Genomic DNA, 24,111 nt, shown 5'->3' with positions numbered 1-24,111 from the left:
TTAAGTCATATTATTACTTTGCCATGTTCCTGAGCATAATACATGCATATTTCATTCAGTGGCATCGAGCGTTTGAAGATTATGCGGCATTTTACTTTCTTTCCAGTCCAGGCGCATTTTCCTGTGCAAAAACGCAGGAAAAGCGCAGTCCAATCTAAGCGCACCGTGTACATCGGCGGCGCACTCGTTTCCTCGTAAAGCGCAATCCGATTCCCGTTCTCGCCGCGGCCTGCCCAGCTACCGGAACTGTCTGCCGCGCTGCGACAGATGAGCTCGTCCCGCGCGAGTGGCCCCGACGGCATAACTGTCGATATGCTGAGGAAGACGTTTGCTGTTGTGGGGCCCCATCTGCTACACCTGATTAACTCTTGCGTCACTAAATGCGACATGCCTGACCAGTGGAAGTCTGCCGTCATCATCCCGCTGTATAAGAAGGGCGACCGGCAGGACCCGAGCAACTACCGGCCGATATCTATCATTCCTGTTGTTGCCAAGTTGTGTGAGCGCGTGGTATGTTCCCAGTTGACGTCGTACCTAGACCGCAACGCTCTGCTCTGCCCGCAGCAGTATGGCTTCAGGCCCGGCATGTCCACGGGGGCGGCTATGCTTGACGTTGTCACGTATGTCACTGACAATATCGACAAAGGCCTCGTGACGTCACTCGTGACAGCCGATACGTCCAAGGCGTTCGACAGCGTCGAGCATGGCCGCCTCCTGGACAAGCTGGGCTGGTACGGGATTCGAACTGACTGGTTTTCTGACTGGTTGAGTGGGCGCAGTCAGGCTATCGGGTCGTGTCCGCTGAGCGTGACGCACGGCGTGATACAGGGGTCCATTTTGGGACCGAGCCTGTATTTGCTTTTCACCAACGACCTGGCCCAACATCTGTCAAATGTCAAACTAGTGATGTACGCTGATGATGTCCAGATCCTTGACGCTGACACTCCCAGTAACGTCTTGGCTATCAAAAACCGCATCGAAAGTGACCTATCTGTACTCGTGCAGTGGTTCACTCAGAACCGGCTGAAAATTAACCCATCCAAAACTGAAATGACCATTTTGAAATCCAGTCGTCAAAAAACTAACACCAGTTTCTCGATCCACTTTGGCGGTGACGTAGTTTCACCTTCACCGAGCGTCAAGGTTCTGGGTATCACCATCGACTCTCACCTGACGTGGGATTCACATGTCACGTCTGTCGTCCAGCGCTGCAACATGATACTTGTTAGCCTAGCGAGAATGCGGAACAGGCTGCCGACGGAGACTAAGCGCCTGCTTATCGAAGCGTTAGTGTTTCCGCACATACAATACTGTATTAGCGTATGGGGTGCCTGCTGCATCGCTCAGAGGAAACGCATCCAAAAGGTGCTGAATTTCGGCGCACGTGTCGTGTCTGGCCTCAGCCGAAGAGATCACGTGACTCCTGTGCTTAACGAGCTGGGTTGGAAGTGTGTGGACGACTTGATTCGTGACAGTGACGTAGCTGTGGTTAGTCGCCTACTTACTTCGGACAGTGCACCACAAATCCTGCGGAGCAAGTTGGTGCTCAGCTCCGACGAGTCAGCTCGCACCACGCGTGCGACCGAGCGGGGACAGCTGCGTCTGCCCCGAGTCCGAACCGAGTTCGGCCGTCGTGGATTTTTGTTTCGCGCCAGCCAGCACTGGAACGAGTCCTCAGGAGCGCGTCAACAGTAGGTGTGGTCGACTGGTTAGTGTACCGGAAGATGTCTTAGATGTGTATTTTACTCTGTGGTTTCACTTCTATCCGGTTTTACTGCAGTGTTTTATCCAGATGTGTTTTCGCATGTATACGACGTGGTCACCACAAAACCCATGTAATGGAGGGACCTAATAAAATTGTATTGTATTGTATTGTATTATTGTCACCCCAGTCTGGCACTTCTAGTTGTGAATAGTCATGCTGACACCGCCAGTGCCGGGATTCATATAATGGTCGTCATATAATTTAACTGCCGGGATTTTCTCAGCCGTCTTATCTGGACGCTCCGATGCTCTCGGCGGCTCTGAACCTTCTGGGCTGTTAGTAGCAGAGGTTGCTGGGCACAGACGTATTAACGTGGGTGAGCGACAGCCGATAGTCGGTCAGTGCTGTAACCAGGCTGTGCTGAACCTTCCCATAACCCCTTCAGATAGGCTGTTGATTGTTGGATTATAGTGTCTGAATGGTTTGCAAATGTTGCTTAGTGTCTAGTGATCATTCGAACAATGTAAATCAACAATTCATGCTGGAGTTATCAAAAAGAACGACTGTGATAAAGGCATGATCAATAATATGATAGGTTTACTATGTTTTACTAAAAGATGAGGCAGTACAAAAGTAAGGTCTCATGTGGTATTATATTTTCATGAACGCCCATGACCTGAAACATCGCATTTTTCCTTATTGGGTGTAGGTAGGGTGAAGCACCTCCATGAATCATGATGGGGGAAGGGGGCGGGGAGGGATGAGGGGGCTTGTGCGTGGCGCATATCGGCAAACATGTTTTTCGGTCTGCTGGCACCTTTTGTTCTATTTCTACCCGTCTTCTTTTTGTCCGCCGCTGTGACAATTCTACATCACCTATCTTCCCTCGGCATCGTGCTGTCATTGAATAACTTTGTCTTGTCAGCACTCAAATCATTTTCAAAGGAATGCACATTGCACATGTATGTTACAGTCTTTGCGTTCCTATCAGTGTGAATCGTCCCTCCCACACCAGCTATCCCACCAATCAGCGAGGAACGACAGGACATCGATTGATCTCTTCGCTAACATTAGAAAAACAAAAGATGGCATGTCGAAGGGTGCGCGGCGAAGCATGACGGATACGTCATGCAACCGTTGCAATCACATTTTTCTTTAGAGCGAAGCGACACGTTTACCCATGGACACCAGCGACACTGCCGCTATGAAGCATCTAAAGCTCTTTTCATCTCAAGATCTTTTATCGTTATGTCGTTGAGCGTGTCTGAGATCTTTATTTCATCCTGTGCTGGCTGTAACATCCTGCTTATTATATATGTTTGGTCGTTGGTCTGTTCGTAGCTGCAGTTGCAATTTTGCAATTTTGCAATTTTGCCCCTTTCCTTCTCCCATTGTAACTATAATGCTGATTTCCGTAGATCTGCCCCTGCCCAAAAATCAGCTGACTGGTCATGACTTTCACCTCTGAGCAGCGATCGAACCGGCGCCGATTTATGTTCAATTCGTATTTTATTTCTGCACCTGCCTGGGTGTTCGCTTGCGTCAGCGATGAACACTGTCAGAATGACGGTGACGTAGGCACTATTAGTGATGACGCCATCAGCCCCGAATACCGCCGTAACTTACGGTTGTAATGGGGGAGGGGCGCTGGGGCCGTTTTGGGTGGTACGATTTAGTACGGCGCTTCGTCGCGCGCTGGCTTGCGTATACTATGCGCTGGGGTAAAGGGTGGGGGCTGTTCCACGGACTGAAGGCCAGTAGCTGGCAAACCGGTTCGCCACAGCTGTCCTCTGCCAGTTTTCCTCGCTCTCCCTAATTTTTGTCGCCACACCACCGGCGCCGACTTTGAAGCAGCTGTCGGTTTGTAATGACCAGAAGCATTGCGTGGCTTGAGGAAAATATAACGTATTATGCGGCATAGCTCTTTTATAGCAGTTCTAAACTTGGATATTGTTGATTCCGAGAATACTGAACGCTTACTTATATGTGCTGTCAAGGTGAACGCAAGGAATTAATGAAAAGTCATGTCAGTCGAATGAAAGTGAAATTGGTTCAGAATCCCTACTGGAAGTAATGTCGCCTGTCGGCTTAAAAATATCTTATTAAAATCTCAAGTAGATTCGTATAGCAGCTGGTTTCATCTTGATGCCTCGAGCACTGTCATTTTTTCTGATATTGTTTGCAAAATAATCCAAAGAAGATGAAAGCGTAAGGTGCGCTCTCATAATGTCGAAAATTTGCATTTGTTTACCGCTGTCCTTTTCTCTAATATCACTTTATTTTTCTCCCCATTTTCCTTCCTTTTACTCGTGGCTTTGCTATTAGTTTTCGTCACTTACCGGTGACACGACTATCCGCTGGTATAACTCCTGTCGACAGAATGTGTAGACGTACAACGGCTCTCCCGAGGCAGGGCTCATTCATTCTGCCACCTCGCGAATTGAGGTCGCCATGATGAGCGTAAAATGGTGAATGGTTACACAGTCGACGCGTCCTGGAATTCAAACAACAAAGGTCACCGCGAGGTCAATCTTCATCCTTTTTTTACAGTGCGTGTAGGCAGGAACGTGGTATAAAATTGTCTGGCAGGCTCGTCACAAACTCTTCTATGACTACGTTGACATGTTTTGTCGTTTTATCGCTCTGGAGTTCAGACGCCGTGCTGTGAAGTCGTCTTTCTCTTGAGTCTTACCTTACTGAACCGACGTGAATATGACAGATACACTGGAAACACAGACTACAGCATAAAAAACGTGTTGGTAACAGTCATCAGAATCTGTTTAATGTTGAACGTCTTTAATGCTTTCATAATAAAATATTAACGGTCTCATTTCGTCTTGGGTACAGCTCACTGCCGTCACATGTTTATTTCATACATCAGGAAATAAAATATGAACGCTTGCTTCAAAACTTCGAAACTTTAAGGCAAAGTTGTCCAACATCGCATGGGGTCGGGTTATTATTCATTAAAACATGCATGAAGCTACATGTTATGAGGTGTTTATTTCCCGTTACACACTGCGAATCAGTGTCATTTCGTCTAGTCAACTTTTGCAGCGTTTTCTCATCTGCCTGGGCCTTCCTGCTATTGTGCAGTCTCGGTGAAGACCAATTACTGAGGACTTACTAAGGACTCAAGACTAAATGAACACAACAGCCAAACTCTGTCGACTTTATGCCTTACTGGCTATGCTTGTGCAGCCTGGATCTACCAAAATCAATTCTCAACGTCCGGCATTTGTTTCGTTGGTATCTCCACGGTGACTATAAATACGGTGATCTCATCTGGATTTGGTCACGTGATCATTTTCGAGCGCAGCGCACGTGCAGTTGTGGCGAGGGCACTTCCAGAAATTCTGGATCCATGCGATTTTGGAGCCAATGTAAAGTCTATGGGGAAATGGTTCATTTTTATTTGTTTTTCTTATCACACCTAAACTTTCAAGTTTTTCTCAAAGATACACCCTGATTCATGTGTAGAATTGATTGGTCTTTCATATGGTATCAATTTTAGATTTTTATCGGATTATTTCAAAAACTACTTACCATTTAAACTACAAAAAGAGGTGATTGCGGCTAAGCATTGCGACAGCCATGTCATGTCATTGGGAAATTACGATTTCTTGTGCATCTTCATTTTAACTGTTCTCGAAGCCAGTACCTACTGGATGATTCATGCGTAGAATTTGTTGAACTTTTGTCTTTTGTCACTGTTAATGCCTTTATGAAATAATTCATCAAATCATTTCGCCCCGGCCGACATGAACGCCGCTGTGAGCCGGTTTTGGCGTCGGGGAGAGAGAGAGAGAGAGAGAGAGAGAGAGAGAGAGAGAGAGAGAGAGAGAGAGAGAGAGAGAGAGAGAGAGAGAGGGGGGGGACGGGGACGGGGACGGGGACGGGGACGGGGACGGGGACGGGGACGGGGACGGGGACGGGGACGGGACGGGGACGGGGGGAGAGAGGGAGAGAGAGAGAGAGAGAGAGAGAGAGAGAGAGAGAGAGAGAGAGAGAGAGAGAGAGAGAGAGAGAGAGAGAGAGAGAGAGAGAGAGAGAGAGAGAGAGAGAGAGAGAGAGAGAGAGAGAGAGAGACCAGGGGCCATCGGTGAGGCGGCGTACCCGCGCGGGAGCTCCACGCCAGGTACTGGGAGCGGGCTCGCCTTTTCCTCGTAGTGACCCATCAAGGCTGGGCGGCGGCGGTACTAGTTTCGCAAGGGACAGACATGGAGCGACTCGGGACTCGTCTCAGTCCGGCCGCTACCCAGCCGCCCGCCGCGCCTGGCCGGGCTGCTGCTTCGCCGGCCGGGTGGCGCAGGCGGCCCTCCCGGCTCCCGCCCGTCTGGGATGCGCTCCCCAACCGCAGGGCGTCGGCGGCGCCCAAGAGGCACAAGAATAACGGCGGTGCTGCGGGCGGCTTGTGGGGTGACGGTGCCGCGCTCCTTCCCCGGCTCCTCGCCGTCCGTCCCCTCTCCCCGATGCCGTTTTCTTCCAGGGGAGGCGCCCCGGCCGCCGTGCCGGGGCGTAGCGCAGTCTGTGCTTTAAGTACAGCAAGATATTCACCCAGGCTAGATTAAGGTCACAACAACCTAGGATTAAGGGTGGCTACAGACTTTAGACTTAATGCAGACTTAACATGAAGGTATTATATATGCAACTAAATGACACACATGGTATTTGTTCTAACCTTCTCAACAGAAAGTGAACATGTCAGGACAGCACCCCTCGATGACCATTATACTCAAGGGGTGTAGGCACTGATTCCCCAGGGGTGAAGTGATAGGAGCACAAACATGAGTCACTAGTTGGCTCTTTGTCTTTCCTCCTGCAGGAAAAAATGTATGTGTGATGCCCAATGTGAGGTAACTGCATATTATAAAGCTGGAAATATTGTACAAAGTTATGACAACACAAGCAAACTATGCATGTTACTGCTCTTGTTATTGCTATATTGATATGAGACCTCACAAGACACAAAAATATGCATGGTAAAAAAGAGAGCAACAATACATTTCAAATGTAGCTTGTCATTAAAATGATCATGAATTTCACTACATCAAAAGTGAATGAAATTAAGTGATAATCAAAGACTGGAAAAGAAGATCAGCATAACTACATAATATGTCTTGTTTCCAAAGCTAAAGTATGATCCTCAATGTTGCAAAAGTTGGTTGACTTTAACAATAACTTTGAATAAAAAAACAACATATGGTAAACAGTCACACTTCAAGGAAATCGCAAGATCCATCCAACCTTTGACATGCCCTGTTTGGAATGCTGTTAACATGCTATGATCTTCACAGAATAGGTAAAATCAACTCAAAATATTACATTCTTTTATTACAAATCATATCTTCCCATGAACTTCATTATTGTGACTGCAGAGCTCATTCAGTCAATCAGAGACTGTGCAGAGACTTCATCATTCAAACAATCAGAGAATCAATGTGCAGAGACTAACACTTTAAAATCTAGTGACATTTCACAAACATCTTTTATGCTACAAGCTTATGCTTACCAAACACTTTTTCATGACTCAAATATGGTGGTGTTTATTTTAAGTGAAAACATTCATCCAGCACTAAGCAGATTATTTCTAAGCTCCACAAAGTCCCAATTTCTGTTATATTTCGCTTGGAGTCACTTCATAGTTTGAACTCAAAGTGCCTTGTGGATTTACCTCAGTTATGTAGGTAAATCCACAAGGATTGATGGGTTTTACCTCAGTTATGTAGCTGCTCCCTCAATTTAAGTTTCTCGTTAAATTTCATTGAGGCGTTGCAAGATGGGCTGTAGCCAAATTCACTTCCCTGTTTGGCTGATGCTCATAATACCTGGACATTTTTAATTCCAATTTTTGTAGCTGTTAACAATTGATGAAGGCCCAAGTACCTAGACAACAATGACGTTACAGAGGAAACCCCTGGCTGTGTTTCACGGGCGCGCTGGCGCTGCCAGCGCAATCTGTGAGCTAGCGTCAACCTCTGGTAGTGTTGGAGGTATAGGCTTGTTGATGTCTCTATGGAAATCAAAAGTGGCTGGCAAGTGTCGCGAAACACCACCCTTATTTTTGCACAATAATGGTGTGATAACTGTTGCTGCAAGAAAATATAAGGTGAAGTGAAGACGTGAAGTAAAATCAGGTCAGACATTAATATATACCCAAAAATAGCAGTGTATGAAGTACCTATATTCACATTACCAATATAGTACTCAGCTTTCGTTGAAATTAAATAAAAACTCAGCATATATCGGACGTTTCGTGTTCGGTTTAACACTTCATCGGCGATACTGTCATTATGTCATATGTGTCATATGTGTCATATGTGTCATATGTGTCATATGTGTCATATGTGTCATATGTGTTTTTACTGTCATATGTGTAATATTATCACATTACCAATAATATGATGCACAACAGGCCATAGAAAAACAGGTGAATATGGAATTGTAACCCAATTTCAATATCAACATGGCACTTGGCATTAACAGTAAAACACAAAGTTTTTGATGTTAAATCAACAGAGAAAACTCCTGAACATAAACAAAATGATCAGAATGTATAATAAGGATAAAAGTATAAATAAAAATCGACGAATCAGCCTATCATCGCCCTTACACGTTCACCACTCCCCATTCCACGCACAGATTGTTTACCCCTTGGCTTACCCCGTGTTCGCAGTCTCCCGGACGACGAAGATTCTAAACGCCGTCCGACCAATCACGTTCAAGATCAGCGGGGCTTGGCCGCGGTTCTCGAACGTCATTGGCCAGATTACGCAGAATCTTAGTCGTCAGCAAAACTTTGAACACGGGGTTATATTTTTCGCTATGGTAACAAAAGCGCCAGAATTGACTACCAGAATTGGATCCGAAGGTCAAATGGGTCACGTGACTGTGCAGTTCAGATGGACAACACCTGGGTATCTCGGTAAAGTCTTTGAAGTCTGGCAACGAACTTCTCAACCATCGAACAGAAAATATCAGTAAATGATCTTTTTGGCGGGAACTACTAATTATGAATCGTGCTGTACATTCCGCCTCGGCGGCACTTGAATCATATTACATTGCCCCATTAGATTACTGTTTTGAATAATTACTGTTTGAAGTATGTTTACATGGGCTCTGTACCGGAAATGGCGGCGGAGTAGAATTGGCAGTACTTCCTGCTCCTAGGTAGTTTGAGTGATCTCCACTTGCAGGAGTGCTGATGGTGTTATGGGGAAACGGTGGGGGAGGGGTGGGGCAGAACAGGCGCCATGACCCGTCTCTGATTAGGTTTTGTTTACGACAACGCTGTCGAATTATTAAATACATATCTGCTGGTGGGCCTTTGAGTTGCTAAGAAGAGACCTCGTCCGTGTTGCGTACAATGATATAGCTCATACTGATGACTCATCTACAAAGTGCTGCGCGATGTAGAAATCTGTTGACCGGAAATTTGCATTCTGAATAATTTATGGGTGATGCCACAGCGAAATATGGCGCTTTACATCGCGCCCTTAGAACATGCTAAATCATTCATATTGATAGTCTTATGTTTAATGTACTAAAAGGTGCCCGGTCATGCCGCTCCGAGTCCACGCGTTAAATATTCATGGCTATCCGACATCAAGCTAGTGGCGTCCTGTAGGGCGTCGGCCGCAGCCAGACCTTACTGATGCGCTCGCGTGTCGGCGGACCGGATGCCGTATTTATCCGATCTGGAAAATAGGCGGTATTTCTTGCTGCTAGTTTTTGTTATAGGATGCATGTTTCACATGCAGATGGGAGGCTTCGAATAGCGGTCACCTGTGATAACGTGTGACGAGGTCTCTCCGATCAATTTGAAATGGTGAAATGCGAAAATGTCGAAGGTTTTCGATGAAATTATTTCAGTGTTCTTATCGAAAATAATGCCTGGTAATTTGATAAATCAGGCATTGAAGTAGCTCGTGCGACCTAACGTGAAAACTACTAGGAATCAACGATGAACCCAATTTGACCGAATAGCACCAAATTTGGATGTGAGCCAGATAACCATAGTAAAAACGGCTTAGTTACCGATTTGACTAAAATCGACCGTAACAGTATCCTCATATAGGAAATCAACGTATGCCAATTATCGCTATTTCTACACCGAACCTCAGTCAACTTTTGCATACCTCCTCGCCATTTATCATTGTGGTACTGTTTTGTGACGGAATGGAACGCATACCTGTGAAAGCATGCGTATCAAACCGTTAACTATCACACCCAATTGTGCCTGCTTATGACATGGCGCTGGTTAACCGAAAATCTTCTGACCGGTGTCCCCTAGTGCGTGAGTATAGCCGACATCTACCGTCACGAGTAGCCTATTTCCTTTCCGGCGTCCGTTACCGCCGTGCGTCACGTTAGGGTCGTCTCGTGGCGTCACGATCCTCCCCTCCCCCTCCCCCGTCTCGGACCAGTCCACCCCAGTGTCTGACTCTGATCTAAAGGCAGGTGGTCTCACACGTCCATTGGACGGCAAGTATAACATGCCAAAATGGCCGACAGAGCCGTTATCTGGTCGGCGGCGGTGGGGATGAGTTATGCTATTACGCTACTTTTGGGATATTAGCAAGTCGTATACCCGGGGTCGCCAGGGGCGCAGCAGTGGATATGAATCGACAATGGTGGATGACATGTGCTTCATCATTTTAAACAGCCATACTATTCTTATGCATATGTTCTTCATAACACCATGCAATATTTTAACCCTCCTCATGGCCTGAAATCGTGACTGGACGCTGGAATTAACGCAGTGCACTGAGCCCACCGGTGAGGACGAATTGACAAAAAGCGCTGACTGCTGACTTTACCGGCCAAGACAAAAGTGCGGCTTGACCTTTGTGACCTATGTAACTTATGTGTGACTTGGTGACCTCTTATTAATCTCATGTGTCTCATGGTGATCTCTTTGTGACCAACTCTCCCTTCGTAACCTCTCTGTGATATATATGACTCTTGGTGACCTCTGCGTGACCTCATTTAACCATGGTGACCTCTATATGACCTCATCTGACCCTGAGTGGCCCTGCAGCTGACCCTCGATGACCTCTGTGTTTCAGATATGACGTTCCAGCACCAGCTGCAGGCCGCCTGGCAGAAGTCGTGGAACCAGAAGCAGAGTCTGATGCAGAACCTGCGGTTCAGAGAGCGCGGCTCCATCAAGTCCTGGCGACCAGAGACCATGGCTGAGGCCATTATGTCCGTGCTTAGGGAAGGTAAGCCTGCTGCCTGCCACTGCCTGCCACTCTTCTCCGACCCCAGTCAGATTCATGATTCAGCGGGTGATATTTCATTTCCTCTGGCCGGACCTGGTCAGATCTAAGATAATCTGGAGTGATGATGGAGCAATGGATGATGGGATGGAACTATATTGAAGGTTTTAACCCGGCAGGCGGTGGGCCTACCAGCCACCTTCCGCGCGGTGGGGGGGGGGGGGCACTTTTTTGCCCCCCCCCCCGTATCTCCGAAACTACTGGACGGATCCGGAAAATTCAAACGGCGTTCGATAGCCCTGTAAAATTTGTCTAGGGAAACCAAATTTCATTGACCTCGGGGTCACCGATGACGTCACAGGTCAGGTCAAAGATAAAATGTTTCACCGTTCACGGGGCTTCTAGGGAAAGCGCTATAACACCGAGTAAAACGCATTTTGTCGAAAATCAGCGATAAAGCGTCAGTTGTCTAGTACATATGTTGCTATTAGAGGTCACTGGTCATACCAGGTCAGGTCACAGGTCAGGTCACCAAAGGTCACCAAGGGTCACCACATGAGCCCAACTTTACTAAGGTTATGCGATGCATGTTTTATGGCCAGTTTTTCATTTCCAACTCAATGGTGTTGGTTATAAGACCATCAGGTACGGTTTAGGTCACTTTCTGGTGGAGATCAGGTCAAGGTCAGGTCAAAAAAGGTCAAATTTCAAAGTTGATATTTTTGCATAAAATGGGTATCGATTCGATGCAGCTCGTCACGGGGAGTCTAATGGTGGTCTTTGTTTTGCGCTACGAGGTCTAGAATTGCTAAAAATTGAGTTTGAAAATTTGACGTCATCAATTTTAAACAGTTTTTTCGCTATAACTTGGCCAAAAAAAGAGGTATCGATCTCAAATTTGGTATGTGGATAGAAGGCGATAGGGGCTATCACATATATTCCGGTTTTTTCGAAATTCAAAAAATATTTTTTGATTTTTGGGGGTCAAAATCCAAAAAATTCGAAAAACCGAAATAGCAGTTTTGTAGCCCTCTTAATTTCACACCTTTTATGTCTGAAACATGTTTCTGTATCTCTAAAGCTGTAGGCCTGACAGCTCTTCCCGCGAAACCTTTTTTTGGGTCGAAAATGGCAAAAATGACGTCACTCTGACGTCATTAGCGGCCAACCTATCATAGCCTTTGGAAAAATTTTTGGTCACCATGTGCGCTAGCTGCTCCCGGGAGGGTACTGAAAGTTTGGTGACGATCGGCGCAGCGGTTCTCGAGATATATCGAAAAAACTAAAGGGGGGGGCAAAAAATTGCCCCCCCCCCCACCGCCTGGAAGGTTAATCAGGGCTGCGGAGTCGATGGATTTTCGGCGACTCCGACTCCGACTCCGACTCCGGCTTTCAAAAACCAGCTCCGACTCCGACTCCGGGCAGAATTGTGGACTCCGACCGACTCCAACTCCCGACTCCGACTCCGCAGACCTAGCAGGGCTGCGGAGTCGACAGATTTTCGGTGACTCCGACTCCGACTCCGGCTCGGGTTTCTAAAATCGACTCCGACTCCGACTCCGGTCACAACTGTCGACTCCGACCGACTCCGACTCCGACTCCGACTCCGACTCCGCAGCCCTGGTTTTAATTGACGTCATATATACCTATTTTTCACGAAATCCCCATGGTCACAGCGGCCAGCGATGGGACAAGCTGGTAGTCGGCGCATGTTTTTGTGCCGCCCATTGTTCGGAAAGTGGAAACTAATGGGCGCCCACCACCCCAAAAACTATGTAGCTACATCCGGACTCATTACAAGCACAAATTAGGGAAGTCGCTTGTGACAAAGCTCGATTGTCGAGATACATGCGGGTAAAGAATTCGAGGGTCCTTTGTATCCGTCAGTTATTATTTCGGTCGCCCTGCCAGCAGAAGCAGGCTCAGTTGCTCGGACACGCCAATTTGAATCGCGCCCTTCTGTTTATATAAGGGCCTGTCAGATCCTTGTTCTTTAAATTAAAATGACATTACGCAGATGGGTTGGATGCTTTATTTATGTACATGAGCAAGGTGTGGTCTTGTCTTAATTGAGTCCGGGAATTAATGCTACATTAATCCGAAAATGAAAGGTTACTAGCCCTCAGTGAATCAAAAGTATTTCAGGTATTCATTGCAGGACGTCTATCTTTTAATCAGAATGGTTAAAGTCGTAAGTCTTATTAAATGCTTCCACTTAAGTAAATGGATATACATGAAGCAACAATTTCAATTGACGTAAATGTGAGCGTTGCGAAATTGCAAAAGTAGATATATTTATCATGTTTTACAACCTTCTTATTAGGCTAGTATGTTAATTATATTCGCTTCATGCTTGCAAATGTATGTCGATGATTATTTTTATACTCTTCATGACTTGAAGTAATGTATATATTATTTTTTAGGATTATAGGCACTAGGCAGGGATTTTTATTACCAAAAAATAATGCCACCATTAGCCCGGGCTGTCTCAAGAGCCTATTTATATAGATTGTGTCAAAAGCAACACTAACTGGTTCACACCGGTATAAATAAAGACCGTATAGTTCTCTAGACTGGGGACACAAGGAGTATGTATTGTGCAATGTGTATCCTTTGTCATCTGTACGGTGCAATGTGTACCTTTGATAAGACCGGATTGTTCTCGTTGTTGCCTGTATAGTAACAATGAACAACGCGTCTGAGAGGTGCACACGGTACATATCCAAACCAAGTGAGTCAGTATTACAACGTTTCGTCCGGCTAAACGTCTGAAATACACCTTGAACTCAGGACGTAGATGACAAATCAAGTAAGCCTGGCACGGTATTGCTTGGGGTTGATGGGGTGGGTAGGGCGGCCGGGGGAGGGGGGGGGGGGGGTGCGGGGGCGGTCGCTGTGAGAAGCGATGACGTCATTTCCGCCAAACGGTATCGAGGTAGAACACGTGTCGTACGGGGTGGGAAATCTAAGGATGTGGCTTTCAATATCTGACGCAATATTTGCCAAACTATTCATCACAAACATTCTGGTAAGATGAAATCACTGGGGAGAGTGTTCGTCGGAACTGTTATTGATGTCCATGTGCTATAAACTGCCAAGTGTAGGCAATAGGCATGCCATCATATCCAGCATAGGGATTTTCCGAATAATGTTGAACCTTTGGGTACTGTATACGCAGTGTTCATTTATCCATAGCACACAAAGACTTCATTTATCCGTAAAAGAGAACGTAAATATGTATTCTATTCCACCAAGTATTGTCTTAAAATAGCAAGCTGCTGACAGCATTATTGTTCTGCTGAATAATTGTATGCTGCCTTTGACTGGGATGCTGCAATACCAGATTATATAAAGCTCCAAAAACCGGTTTCTGGTAATAGTTTGAAGCTGCTATTAATGTTAAGTGAATGTCAAACTTTTGCCGCTTCAATTGATGCGCCGTTGAGCTTTTATTGTCGATTTCTATGTGGTTAATGCATTAAGGCACATTTTTTCGCGTCGCTTACATTATTTTTTTTCTCTGGAGCCTATATGACTTGAACATTCCAGGAAATTACCGATAAGGTGGGATTATATTAAAATCGGTAAATAAATGTGGGGGCGGTCATTCTGCAAAATGGCTTTGTGATGTATGGTCCTGCAACGTGAAAATTTGTTTGATTTATAGTATTTATAACTGGTACTGGACAAAGCGACGATTGTAATAATGTTATAAAATTGATATCCATGCTCCAACATTACGTTGAAACTAACGTGGTCCCTATTTCTTTGAATATTCTTGCTCTTCAGAAGTAAGTTTTTTTTAGAAGTATAAGTATAAACATCTTTTCGTTCACCTCATGTGGCCCTGTTGAAGTTATCGCATGTCGTACCGTGTTCATTTGTGTCGTGCCATGCTCATTGACCCTGACCTGACCTCTGCGTGCCCCCCAGGTCACACACTGTCGCAGGCGGCCCGGAAGTACGACATCCCGTACCCGACGTTCGTACTGTACGCCAACCGTGTCCACAACCTGCTGGGACCTTCCGTGGACAGTCCCGGCTGCGCCCCCAACGGTCAGTAGTGGACGGGTGGTCCACAGGAGACGAGTGGTGGTCCACAGTGGACGAGTGGTGGTCTCCGTTGGACGGCGGGTCCCTGGTGGACGATTGTGATCATCGGTTGATGGGTGGGTTGATGGGTGGTCCTTGGTGAACGGTTGTGGTCCTCGGATGGGTGGTCTTCCGTGGACGAGTGTGGTCCTTGGTGGACGATTGTGGTCCTTGGTTAAGGAGTGGGGTGATGGGTGGTCCCCGGCAAACGATTGTGGTCCTTGGTAGATGGCTGTGGTCTCCAGTTGATGGGTGATCACCGACGGATGAGAAAAAGGGATCTGCCAACATAAAACGGATGTGAATCTATAGGGATTGAAATGTACTTGGAGATCATTTGTGTAGGACAGCACCCTGACTTTTTTAGGCAGGTTTGTCGAAATAGTCAGGCTGTGCCATTCATCCCCGCGATACGCCTCTTTGTAGATATAAGCCAGCATGTAGGACCTACCGAACCGTCATTATTGAAACACTTGAATGACAAAAGAAAACGGCAGACCCGTCTGCAACTAAATAAAAACGCTAGCGCCAGCACTCGTCTGCCTTGTACGCTAGATATTGACAAGTTATTGAGAGTGTTCCTGTGAATCCATTCGCGAATGACGGTCGCTTATCGTGAGGTCTCGTGTGCCAGTCATTCTAGCTGCGCCGGAACACCGGGCTGGGCCACCGCTCCGTCGCTCTGACACTGCCGACAGCGTTTTTGTGGTTCGCTTCTTACCCCAGTCTTAGTCAGATGGTGGCCAACTAAGCCGGCTTAGCTCGGCCAAGTCGGCTGGGTGGCTCACATAAGCCATGAGCGAGAATTTCCTAGCGTACCAGTCACCAGTTCTGTGCTTGTCCGAGTCCTGGGTATAGCTGCTCTTTGTTGATAATCTTTACGACTCCGCTCTCTTATATTTGTATGAGCCCACAGTCGCCAAATTTTAGTAGAATTCATGTTATCATGAAAACGGTAGGTATGATACGAATTCTGAGAAACTTATCTATTTTAATGATTTAATGGCGTGGTATTATTTCACACACATATATTTGCGCAGCACTGATTTCTCTTCGCCAGGTTGACGATAGAAAGCGTCAACAGCGCATTGTTGCATTGCATGCTGTCATCAGTCAAAACGCTTTTGGTCCTGGGCGGGTTCATATCTTGCACACCACATCAAGGTTTGATGCGGCAAAAATTCAACAAAACATTCTTGCTGGCATTGTATTTTAAGCTCCATGCATTTTCACGGTATTTTGTGATTCATTCCATTTTAGCAAGTTATATAACCGCGGAAAAAAAGAGTCTTATGATGTCAAGGTATTTTTATACATATACACATTATGACAGCTTATTTCAGCGGATTAGTTCTTAACATTCCTGCACTGTGTCGATAAGTCTATGTAATCGTACATTTTTTATTGTAAGATACTGCACGACTTCGTCGTTATGTAGGTAGTCATTTGACATTTTCCCATTTATTTTTAACTATTTAACTATACATTTAACTATAAGTGGTGTTTTCTTCAAGAAATGCAGCCATGCAGGGACTATAGGCAACCGTACACAAGATTGTCGGTCCTATTGATAGCGTGTACTCAGTACGGGTATGCTGTAAGACGAACAGATCGCGGTGCATTTCATCAAAGCAGTCTCGCTGGCTTCAGCCCGGGCAGCGGACTATTTACAGGCCGGCCCGGAGGAAATGAACACGTATAAAGTTCGCTCCTGCACGAATGTACCGGGGAACGGGTTCAAGGAACTGGGCGATGGCGGATCACATGTCTCATGTAATTACGTCCAGTTTATGTTCTGCTAATTGTTCGTTTTATTTACTTTCTTTCCTTTATGTCGCTTTGCAGCAGTAAACTGTAGATAATGAAATGTGACATTTAATAGCTGTGTTATGAGCACAAAAGCTACCTTTCTAATACGTGCTTCCGAAGCGTGCAGTGATTTGTTTCGTGATTTGTTCCCTCAATAATATTCCGTTTTCTATTGCAATGATGCCTTTATATCCACCAACATCCATTCCGACCCCGCTGTTCCATGTTTTATGAACAAGGCTTACCACATTGGTTCATGTTTCATGCGAAGCCTACCCACCCAAGACTGCCATTTGACATGGAATGGTCCCGTTTGTCCCTCGTTGCTCATGCATTGGTCATTGTTAACAATCCCAATCACCTGCCATACGAAACCCTGTCTGGTTCCTTTACATGTGTCTGTAAAACAGCAGACTGTATCGTAAATAACCAATCCTGGAAATTGTATGGCACAAAATAAAAGCGTCGAGATCCCGAGCCTGTCTTATTTGCACTAAGAATGCAAATCTGTCTTTGATATCTGGATGTCGTTGGTTAACATGCAAAGAACTTAAACAGCTTAGAGGAATAGGAGCGATGCATTTTCTTTCTTTATTTTTATTATTGTTTTTAAAGCGACTATTATGTAGACAAGTATTTTTACTGCATTCAAGACTGCACTTTCAGTCGGTATTCCTTTAAAAAAAATTGGCAGCCAAGCGCGTGTTGGCTCCCGAGGCGACGTTATTTGATACGATATGTCCACTGCCAATTTTGTACATATACGTGTAAGGTAGCACTCGAAAATACCAGCTGCAGTTTTATGAGTAACGTTTCTTTGTACGTTTTATGCTGACAGCCGCACACTGCCGCTGACAATATGCGAGCTGACGCTGACGGCTACATGCTGATGCTGATGTGCCGACGCTGACACTGTTGTGCTGACACTGACGCTGACACTGATGCTCCCTCAGAGATGCGTCCCAAGGGCCGCGGCCGGCCGCAGCGGATCCTGCTCGGCAGCTGGCCGGACGAGACGGTCAAGAACGTGATCCGTGCTGTGGTGTTCCGTGACACCTCCGGACTGAAGGAACAACAGATGGAAGAGGCCAACGCTGCCGCCGCAGCCGCCGCCGCCGCTAGAAATAATGTGAGTCGCGGCTGAAGTGCTCAGCTCGAGCCGGGAACGTCCTAGCTCGTTCCAGCCTTTCATGTGATTCGGTCTCTTTCCGGTTGGAAGGGGAGGGCGGCCATATGACAGGGGCGGAGTTTAGTTCAATGGAGGATGCGCCAAGTCATGACATCGCCCGGTGCTAGCCGTTCGGCAGTGAAGATTAAAAGATAGGACGGCGTTAGCGATAATGCGGCATTTTGGCGAGTCGTGACATCATGCACAAGAAATCGCTGTTTCCAGGGATTCGCTGCTGTTTCGTGCTTAAAGATGTCTGATTGTACAGATTTTGTCTTTGTAACAATGCTAATTATTTGCAAGACATGTAGTTAACGCCTCGCGTAATTAATTTCATGGCCGAAATATCTGGAATATCACATCTCTTTGTTTCGCTGGGAGGCGGAGCCTCCTATGCCGGACCCATTATTTGTGGATAAAGTGATGTTACCTTCATAGTACATATTGTTACAGACAATGGAATGATTGGTGCCACTTGTCTCCTTTCCGGGAAAGCTGTATTCCAGAAATAGAAACAAATGGGGTGGAGACTTCCATTTCGCGTCTAGCTAGACGCGTCTGAGTCTAGACGCGTCTAGCTGGACGGCGGCTGCGTCTATCTGGCAACAGCTAACTTTAGATGCGTCTATAGCTTGGAAGTCTCCGTCCAACAGTTAGACGCCAACTTGGAAGTCCGCTCAGTTAGACGCCAACTTGGAAGTCCGCTCAGTTAGACGCCAGTTGGACGCCAGTGAAAGTCTCCACCCCATGATGTAATATACGTACAAAGTTGTTATCCGCCCATGCTCTCTCAAAACAACCCAAACAACCCAGAAACCCTCAATGTCTAACAAATCATGCATGAAACTGTAGACTGGCCTCAATTTGTACTATGCCGTGACGGCCATTCTAATAATAACCCGTTCATTTTAGGGTTATCGTGGTTCTAGCATCATCGCCCATTTCGAGGTCGAAACCGAAGTGAAAGTTCCGATTTCAGCTAAACATTCTTATCTTAATCCAATGTCACGTGTTTCTCCGACTTCGAAACAGCAACAAACTTCAGTTTCCTGCTGTGTGCGGCTGTTTGGTCAAATGGGAGAGCGAAAGTAGCAAATAGGACGGTAGCTTTACTTGCTGTTAGAGTAGTCGTATCACGAGTCCCGATTCATATCCTTTTGGCCGATATATGGCAAATTATATTTGGTGCTTCTCTTGTTATAGCATTTCGACTTAGCTTTAACTTTGCGACCTTTCGTTTTGAGGAGCTTTAAATCTCTTCCGATCTTAGTTGGTCCTTTCCTTTGACGGTGTGATGCCAATTAACCCGACATTTGGCTTTTAACACAACTTTCCACCAATCGCTAACTTTGTTCCTGTCAAGCTGATTCCGGAGAAACTTATCAACTCCTGGCTCGGCCGTCTACTATCGCCTTTCCGTTATACTAGCTGGCGGTGCGATTCCAGTTCCGTTGACCGTATGGCTGTGTCGCAAGCGTCGAACTCGAGGGGGGGCGAACTCTGGGGCTTGGGGGTGCCCAGCCTTCAGTCCCACCGAGACAGCTGTATATACGGCTGAACTGTAACGGCGACACGCGCGCAGCCGGTGCCGTGCCGATACCCACCACTTATCGCCGTCCTATCGCTGCGGCGTCGTTTCATGGTGCCCTCCCCCCCCCCCCCCGGTCCGACACCGGTTTGGTGCAGTTCTGCCTCGCTCCAACCCGAAGTCAGATAAATCTAGCGGCCCTGACCAAGCCGTTTCGGGCTAACGCCGGATGTGAGGAATGCGAGCGGCTAGGTGCTGACATAGCGGCTACATGCACGGCAGAGATGGTGCAGTATGCTTAGGAGGAGGCTGAACTGTTGTTTAGTGAAGAAATGCTTGGCGACAATATATGTTTTGCCGAGTATTTACAGCAGGAGAGAAGAAATTCTTATGTATCTGCGTGTGAAAACAGTCACTTTTGCGATCTCACTTTTCTCAAACGTGCTTGGTGAGCTTCATTGTTCATAGTTGTCAAAAAATAGTGTTTCATACCGAAAGAGAACTTGATCTCTATTCCCATGTTGGCTGCATGTCGACTGATTTCAGTTTCACCCGATCAAATTCCAGCTCCGAAATTTAAAAGCGACAACGTTATTTATATTCACGAATAAACGAAGCTATTTGCGATGATCAAATTCAAGCTATCGCTCATATCGCCTCGAAGTCGGCTTGGGCGTTTTCGTGGAAAACACCGTTATTACTGATGTAAGTTCCTCACAAATGCTGATGAAAGATGTAGCAGAGTTAGTCATTGGTGCCATGTAAATAACCCGCCTGTAGTTTATCCGCCCCGTTCGGGACGTTAAATACACTTACACACGAATGTCGTGCTGGCGCCAGTCACCCAAAAACATTTTATATTTGGATTTGGTGTGATCAAGGATGTATTCAATTCGCGTTAATCCGCAGTAGTACCGCATATTTATAGCGTGACATGATTCAAGCGCCAAGGCGTTTTGAGGACAAAAGGTAGCAGCGCACCCAACAAACATGTTTGTGACTTTTTGTTGGTCACGTTCGCTACCTCAACGGTGCTTTTATTATAAATTGATGCTCCTGAAAGGTCAAGGTTTGGACACTGACGATGCAGACCTGTGATTTCATAGGCTCAGAATCTCTTGTAGCACGCAAGCCTGATCAATGTGTTATCTTTGGAAATGAATAAATCAATGCATTGATTTCACTAAAATATTTCACTAAAAGAAATCAAGGGCACCTTACCTGATCGTTGCTTACCAAAGCGATATTTGATTTTGTTTAATATTTACCATGCATTGATCCGTGTTCGTTCGATGGTTTTACTAAAGCCGTGTCGTGAACTTGACTTTTTATTTAAATCCTCCGTTTTTGCTTGCGTCAGCGTTGTTGTTCGATAGGCCCGGAACAGCATGCATGCACTCTACATTTGGCTATCATGTTCCTTGAAATGTCACTCACTGCTGAAGGTGGGCTGTCAACCGATGGACATGAGACGTCTCTGGGCTAAGGCTCAGCAGAATGTCATCGGGTGTAGTCACCGGGTGTATTGTGGAATAGAAAACTTAGTAACATGATTCAAAAGTAACGTCTTGGCTCGAGCAGCAGGCTCAAGTAGAAGACAATAGGAAAGGATGTGCTTAGATTGTGAAACGTGATTCTTGCGTCGATTTATCTGCGTGTCGATTTATCTGTGTGATACTAAACTTCACTGAGTGTGTCTCCGTTTTGTATATTGACACAGTCTCCGTCTGATATGGGCGCCTCCGTCTCCGTCTCTGTCTTCCGTCTCCGTCTTCCGTCTCGGCCTGACCCTGTCTCCGTCTCCGCCATATATACCAGTCTGCGGGAGACTTACGTTTACGTTTCCATTTTCGTCTCTGCCCCCAGGAGAACTCCAGCCACGGGCCGCCGATGTCCTCTTCTCAGCAGAACGGCCGACCACCGTTCGCCGTCACATCGGCCGGCATGGTCCGACCCACCATGGACGCCGGCCCGCGGGGCCCACCGGGCCCTCTGGGTCCCCAGGGGCCCCTGAGGCCTCCCATCGGCCACCACGGCGCCGTGGGCCGGCCGCCGGCGCCGCCGGTGGCGCCGCCACGCGGACAGATGCCGAGTCTGCTCGGGTTCCCGGACATCCACATGATGATGGGCATGTTTCCGCCCGGGATGATGTCTTCGACTGGAGCCGTCCCGACCATCAACTGTGAGTAGTGGCGATAAGTTAGGAACGCTTTGTCATCACTTTGCCATCACTATTCACTACAATGAGTACAGGACTGGCTAGTTGGCTCTATAATTGGCAGCAGCTCTCCTGCATTTTGCTAGCGATATGACTTCAGACATGGCTGGTACTCAGTGCTTCAGTTGTTCCGCTCAGAAATCCCATGCATATTGAAGAACTGTCTTTTCCTTGCCTCCTGTTGACGGTATGAGCCTATGACACTCATTCCCGTGCTAACCCCACCGCCCCGTTGCAGTGCCGCCGCTGGCCGACGTGCGGTCGTCATCAGCCGCGCCCACATCTCGCTCTCCCCCGGCCCGGCCGGTACCGGCTCTCTCCTCCATCGGGCCGTCCGAGTCCAGTCCGGAGCGTTCCGGCGCCGCCACACCCACCGAGGCATCTCAGCAACAGAAGATGGACACGGGAGAGAGCTCCGAGCCGCCGCAGTCACAGTCACAGTCTCAGTCTCAGTCTCAGCGGTCAGCCGAGGAGGAACCGGCCCGCCCGCCGCAGTCGCAGCCGCCGCCGCCGCTGTCTCACGCTCTGACGGCGGCGCAGTCGGCTCAGGCGGTCCAGTCGGCCACTCAGATGGCGCAGACGCAGCTGGTGGGGGCTCAGAGAGCTCACCTGATGCCTCAGGTGCCGCCACTGCAGCCTGACAGCCCGCCGAGCGGGGGTGGAGCAGAGCAGCGCCCTCTGTGGCCGCAGCCGGGAGCGGCAGAGAGGGCGCCACTACCGGTCACCTCGCCGGCCATCCACGCTACGCCCTGAGTCGGGAAAACGGCTAGCACAACGGCAGAACCACTGCAGACCTGCCGAGCCGACTGAGAAGTGACCAGACTCGGTGCCTCTCATGGCTGACACTGACTAGAATCGTTTCGACTTGCCGGCGAGGCCGGTTGTACAGGCTTTAACGAGAGGCTGCTGGGGGGCGGGTGACGCTTGGCGCGCTCGCTGCCAACTGCTAGATAGGTATTCAATTGGAATGTCAGCAAGATGAAAATGAGGGGAGTGTGTTCTTGGAAACGGGAGTTTTGTGGCCTTTCGGAAACCACAGACTAGTGGATGAGTTGTTCCCTATGGCGACTTTGGTGTACATATGCCACATGTTTGATGTGTGTTGGAGTATGTTGCTGTGGGTGGTTGTGTGAGGCCGTTTGCTTGTTTCTACGTTGCTATGCTGAATGAATGTGTTGCTAGTGTTTGAAGTACGCTGGGATACGAAGTTAGTTCAGAATTGATATTTAACGCGTTATTAGTGTTTTTTTTTCTTCTTCGAGTCAAACGACAAAGCGCATGTTCTTTTATTTGCCATTTCTGATAAATGGATTTGAAATGTTTTGGTGCCTTTCAACTGCGGGGATCATGTTCTGAGGGAAGAAGATACCAACCGAACCACCTTGGGTTCACTGGCTCCTTCAGACTAAATGAAAATGAATTTGGCTGGTACAGTATGTAAGAGTGCTAGTCGATGTGAGGTGTCAAACGTTTTGTGCGGTTAATGAGCCAGTGTTGAAGAACCGAACTAAGGCTTATCGTTAATGCACGGCGAAAGTGCTGAGAGTGGGGACAACGTCAGGTCAGTGAGGTTATGAACCTGTTGTATGTCTGCGCGCTGTCCCTGCGACCCTGCCGTCACGCTTGTCGAACATCTCGATCCTGCAGTGACAAGGGGCGCCCATTCAGTCCTGCTGGACCCACCAGGTCGCTTCTGTGTCCCAAAGACTGAGCGGCACGGCGGCAGGCTCGCCGGAGGGGACGGAGCGCGACGTCTATTGGGCTGTAGCAATCCACCAAGCGATAGCTGTATTTATTTGACGCCTGCCCGGCGCGGTGTGAACATGTCCTTACCGCGGCCGGCCGCACACCCGGCTTTGTTGTTCTCTGGCGAGCTTCTGTACAGCGCGGCTCACACTGCACATCAGTCTGTTGTTAATCGCACGTCGAGCGAGCTCGGTCGTCCGCTGCGCGTCACCGTTCGTATTTAGAGCCGGCGGGCCGCGCGCGTTCGGACAGAAGCGGTGACCCTCTGCGCTGAGGGTGTGTTCGACCGCCCCTTATCTCTCTGAGCCACTGTAGTGGGTAGTCTTCACACACTGAGAGACTTGTGCGTAATGTGGTGTGCCGCTCCGGGCCAAGCGAAACATAGCCGTTGTTTGTAATCTTGTATCGGAGTGATTGCTGGAGAGAATATATGCATTTTTGAAATAAAACTGAGTTTTTATGCGTTAGCTTTCAGATGACGTGTCACCAACACATGGAAGGATCGGCTCACTGTCGATGCCTACATATCTTCTGTGTACCCATAACCGCATCTATCATGTAGTTCCGTCTATACATACAGATCATATGCACGCCATTACCCTCGCTCATCAATCGTCCACTGCA

General features: G+C 47.5%; 1 protein-coding gene across 1 annotated transcript; it reads left to right on the top strand.

Moving 5' to 3' along the window:
* The first annotated feature begins 387 nt into the window (after positions 1-387).
* LOC122373779 (protein bric-a-brac 1-like) lies at positions 388-23,936 on the top strand. Its single transcript, XM_043352145.1, has 6 exons — positions 388-499; positions 10,774-10,929; positions 14,860-14,982; positions 17,781-17,956; positions 21,390-21,705; positions 21,980-23,936. Exons 1-6 carry the CDS (start codon positions 388-390, stop codon positions 22,492-22,494), a joined length of 1,398 nt encoding a protein of 465 aa, XP_043208080.1. The 3' UTR covers positions 22,495-23,936.
* Positions 23,937-24,111: the final 175 nt, after the last annotated feature.

Source organism: Amphibalanus amphitrite, unplaced genomic scaffold (assembly GCF_019059575.1).
Source record: "Amphibalanus amphitrite isolate SeventyFive unplaced genomic scaffold, NRLGWU_Aamphi_draft 001550F_arrow, whole genome shotgun sequence".
NCBI lineage: Eukaryota > Metazoa > Arthropoda > Thecostraca > Balanomorpha > Balanidae > Amphibalanus > Amphibalanus amphitrite.
The sequence above is the reverse complement of the archived record's forward strand: the minus strand, read 5'-3'. Positions and strand labels throughout refer to the sequence as shown.

Coding starts and splice junctions, on each gene's coding strand:
- LOC122373779 (XM_043352145.1), top strand. CDS start 388: ATGCCTGACCAGTGGAAGTCTGCCGTCATCATCCCGCTGTATAAGAAG. Junction 10,930..14,859: donor TATGTCCGTGCTTAGGGAAG/GTAAGCCTGCTG, acceptor CGTGCCCCCCAG/GTCACACACTGTCGCAGGCG. Junction 14,983..17,780: donor TCCCGGCTGCGCCCCCAACG/GTCAGTAGTGGA, acceptor ATGCTCCCTCAG/AGATGCGTCCCAAGGGCCGC.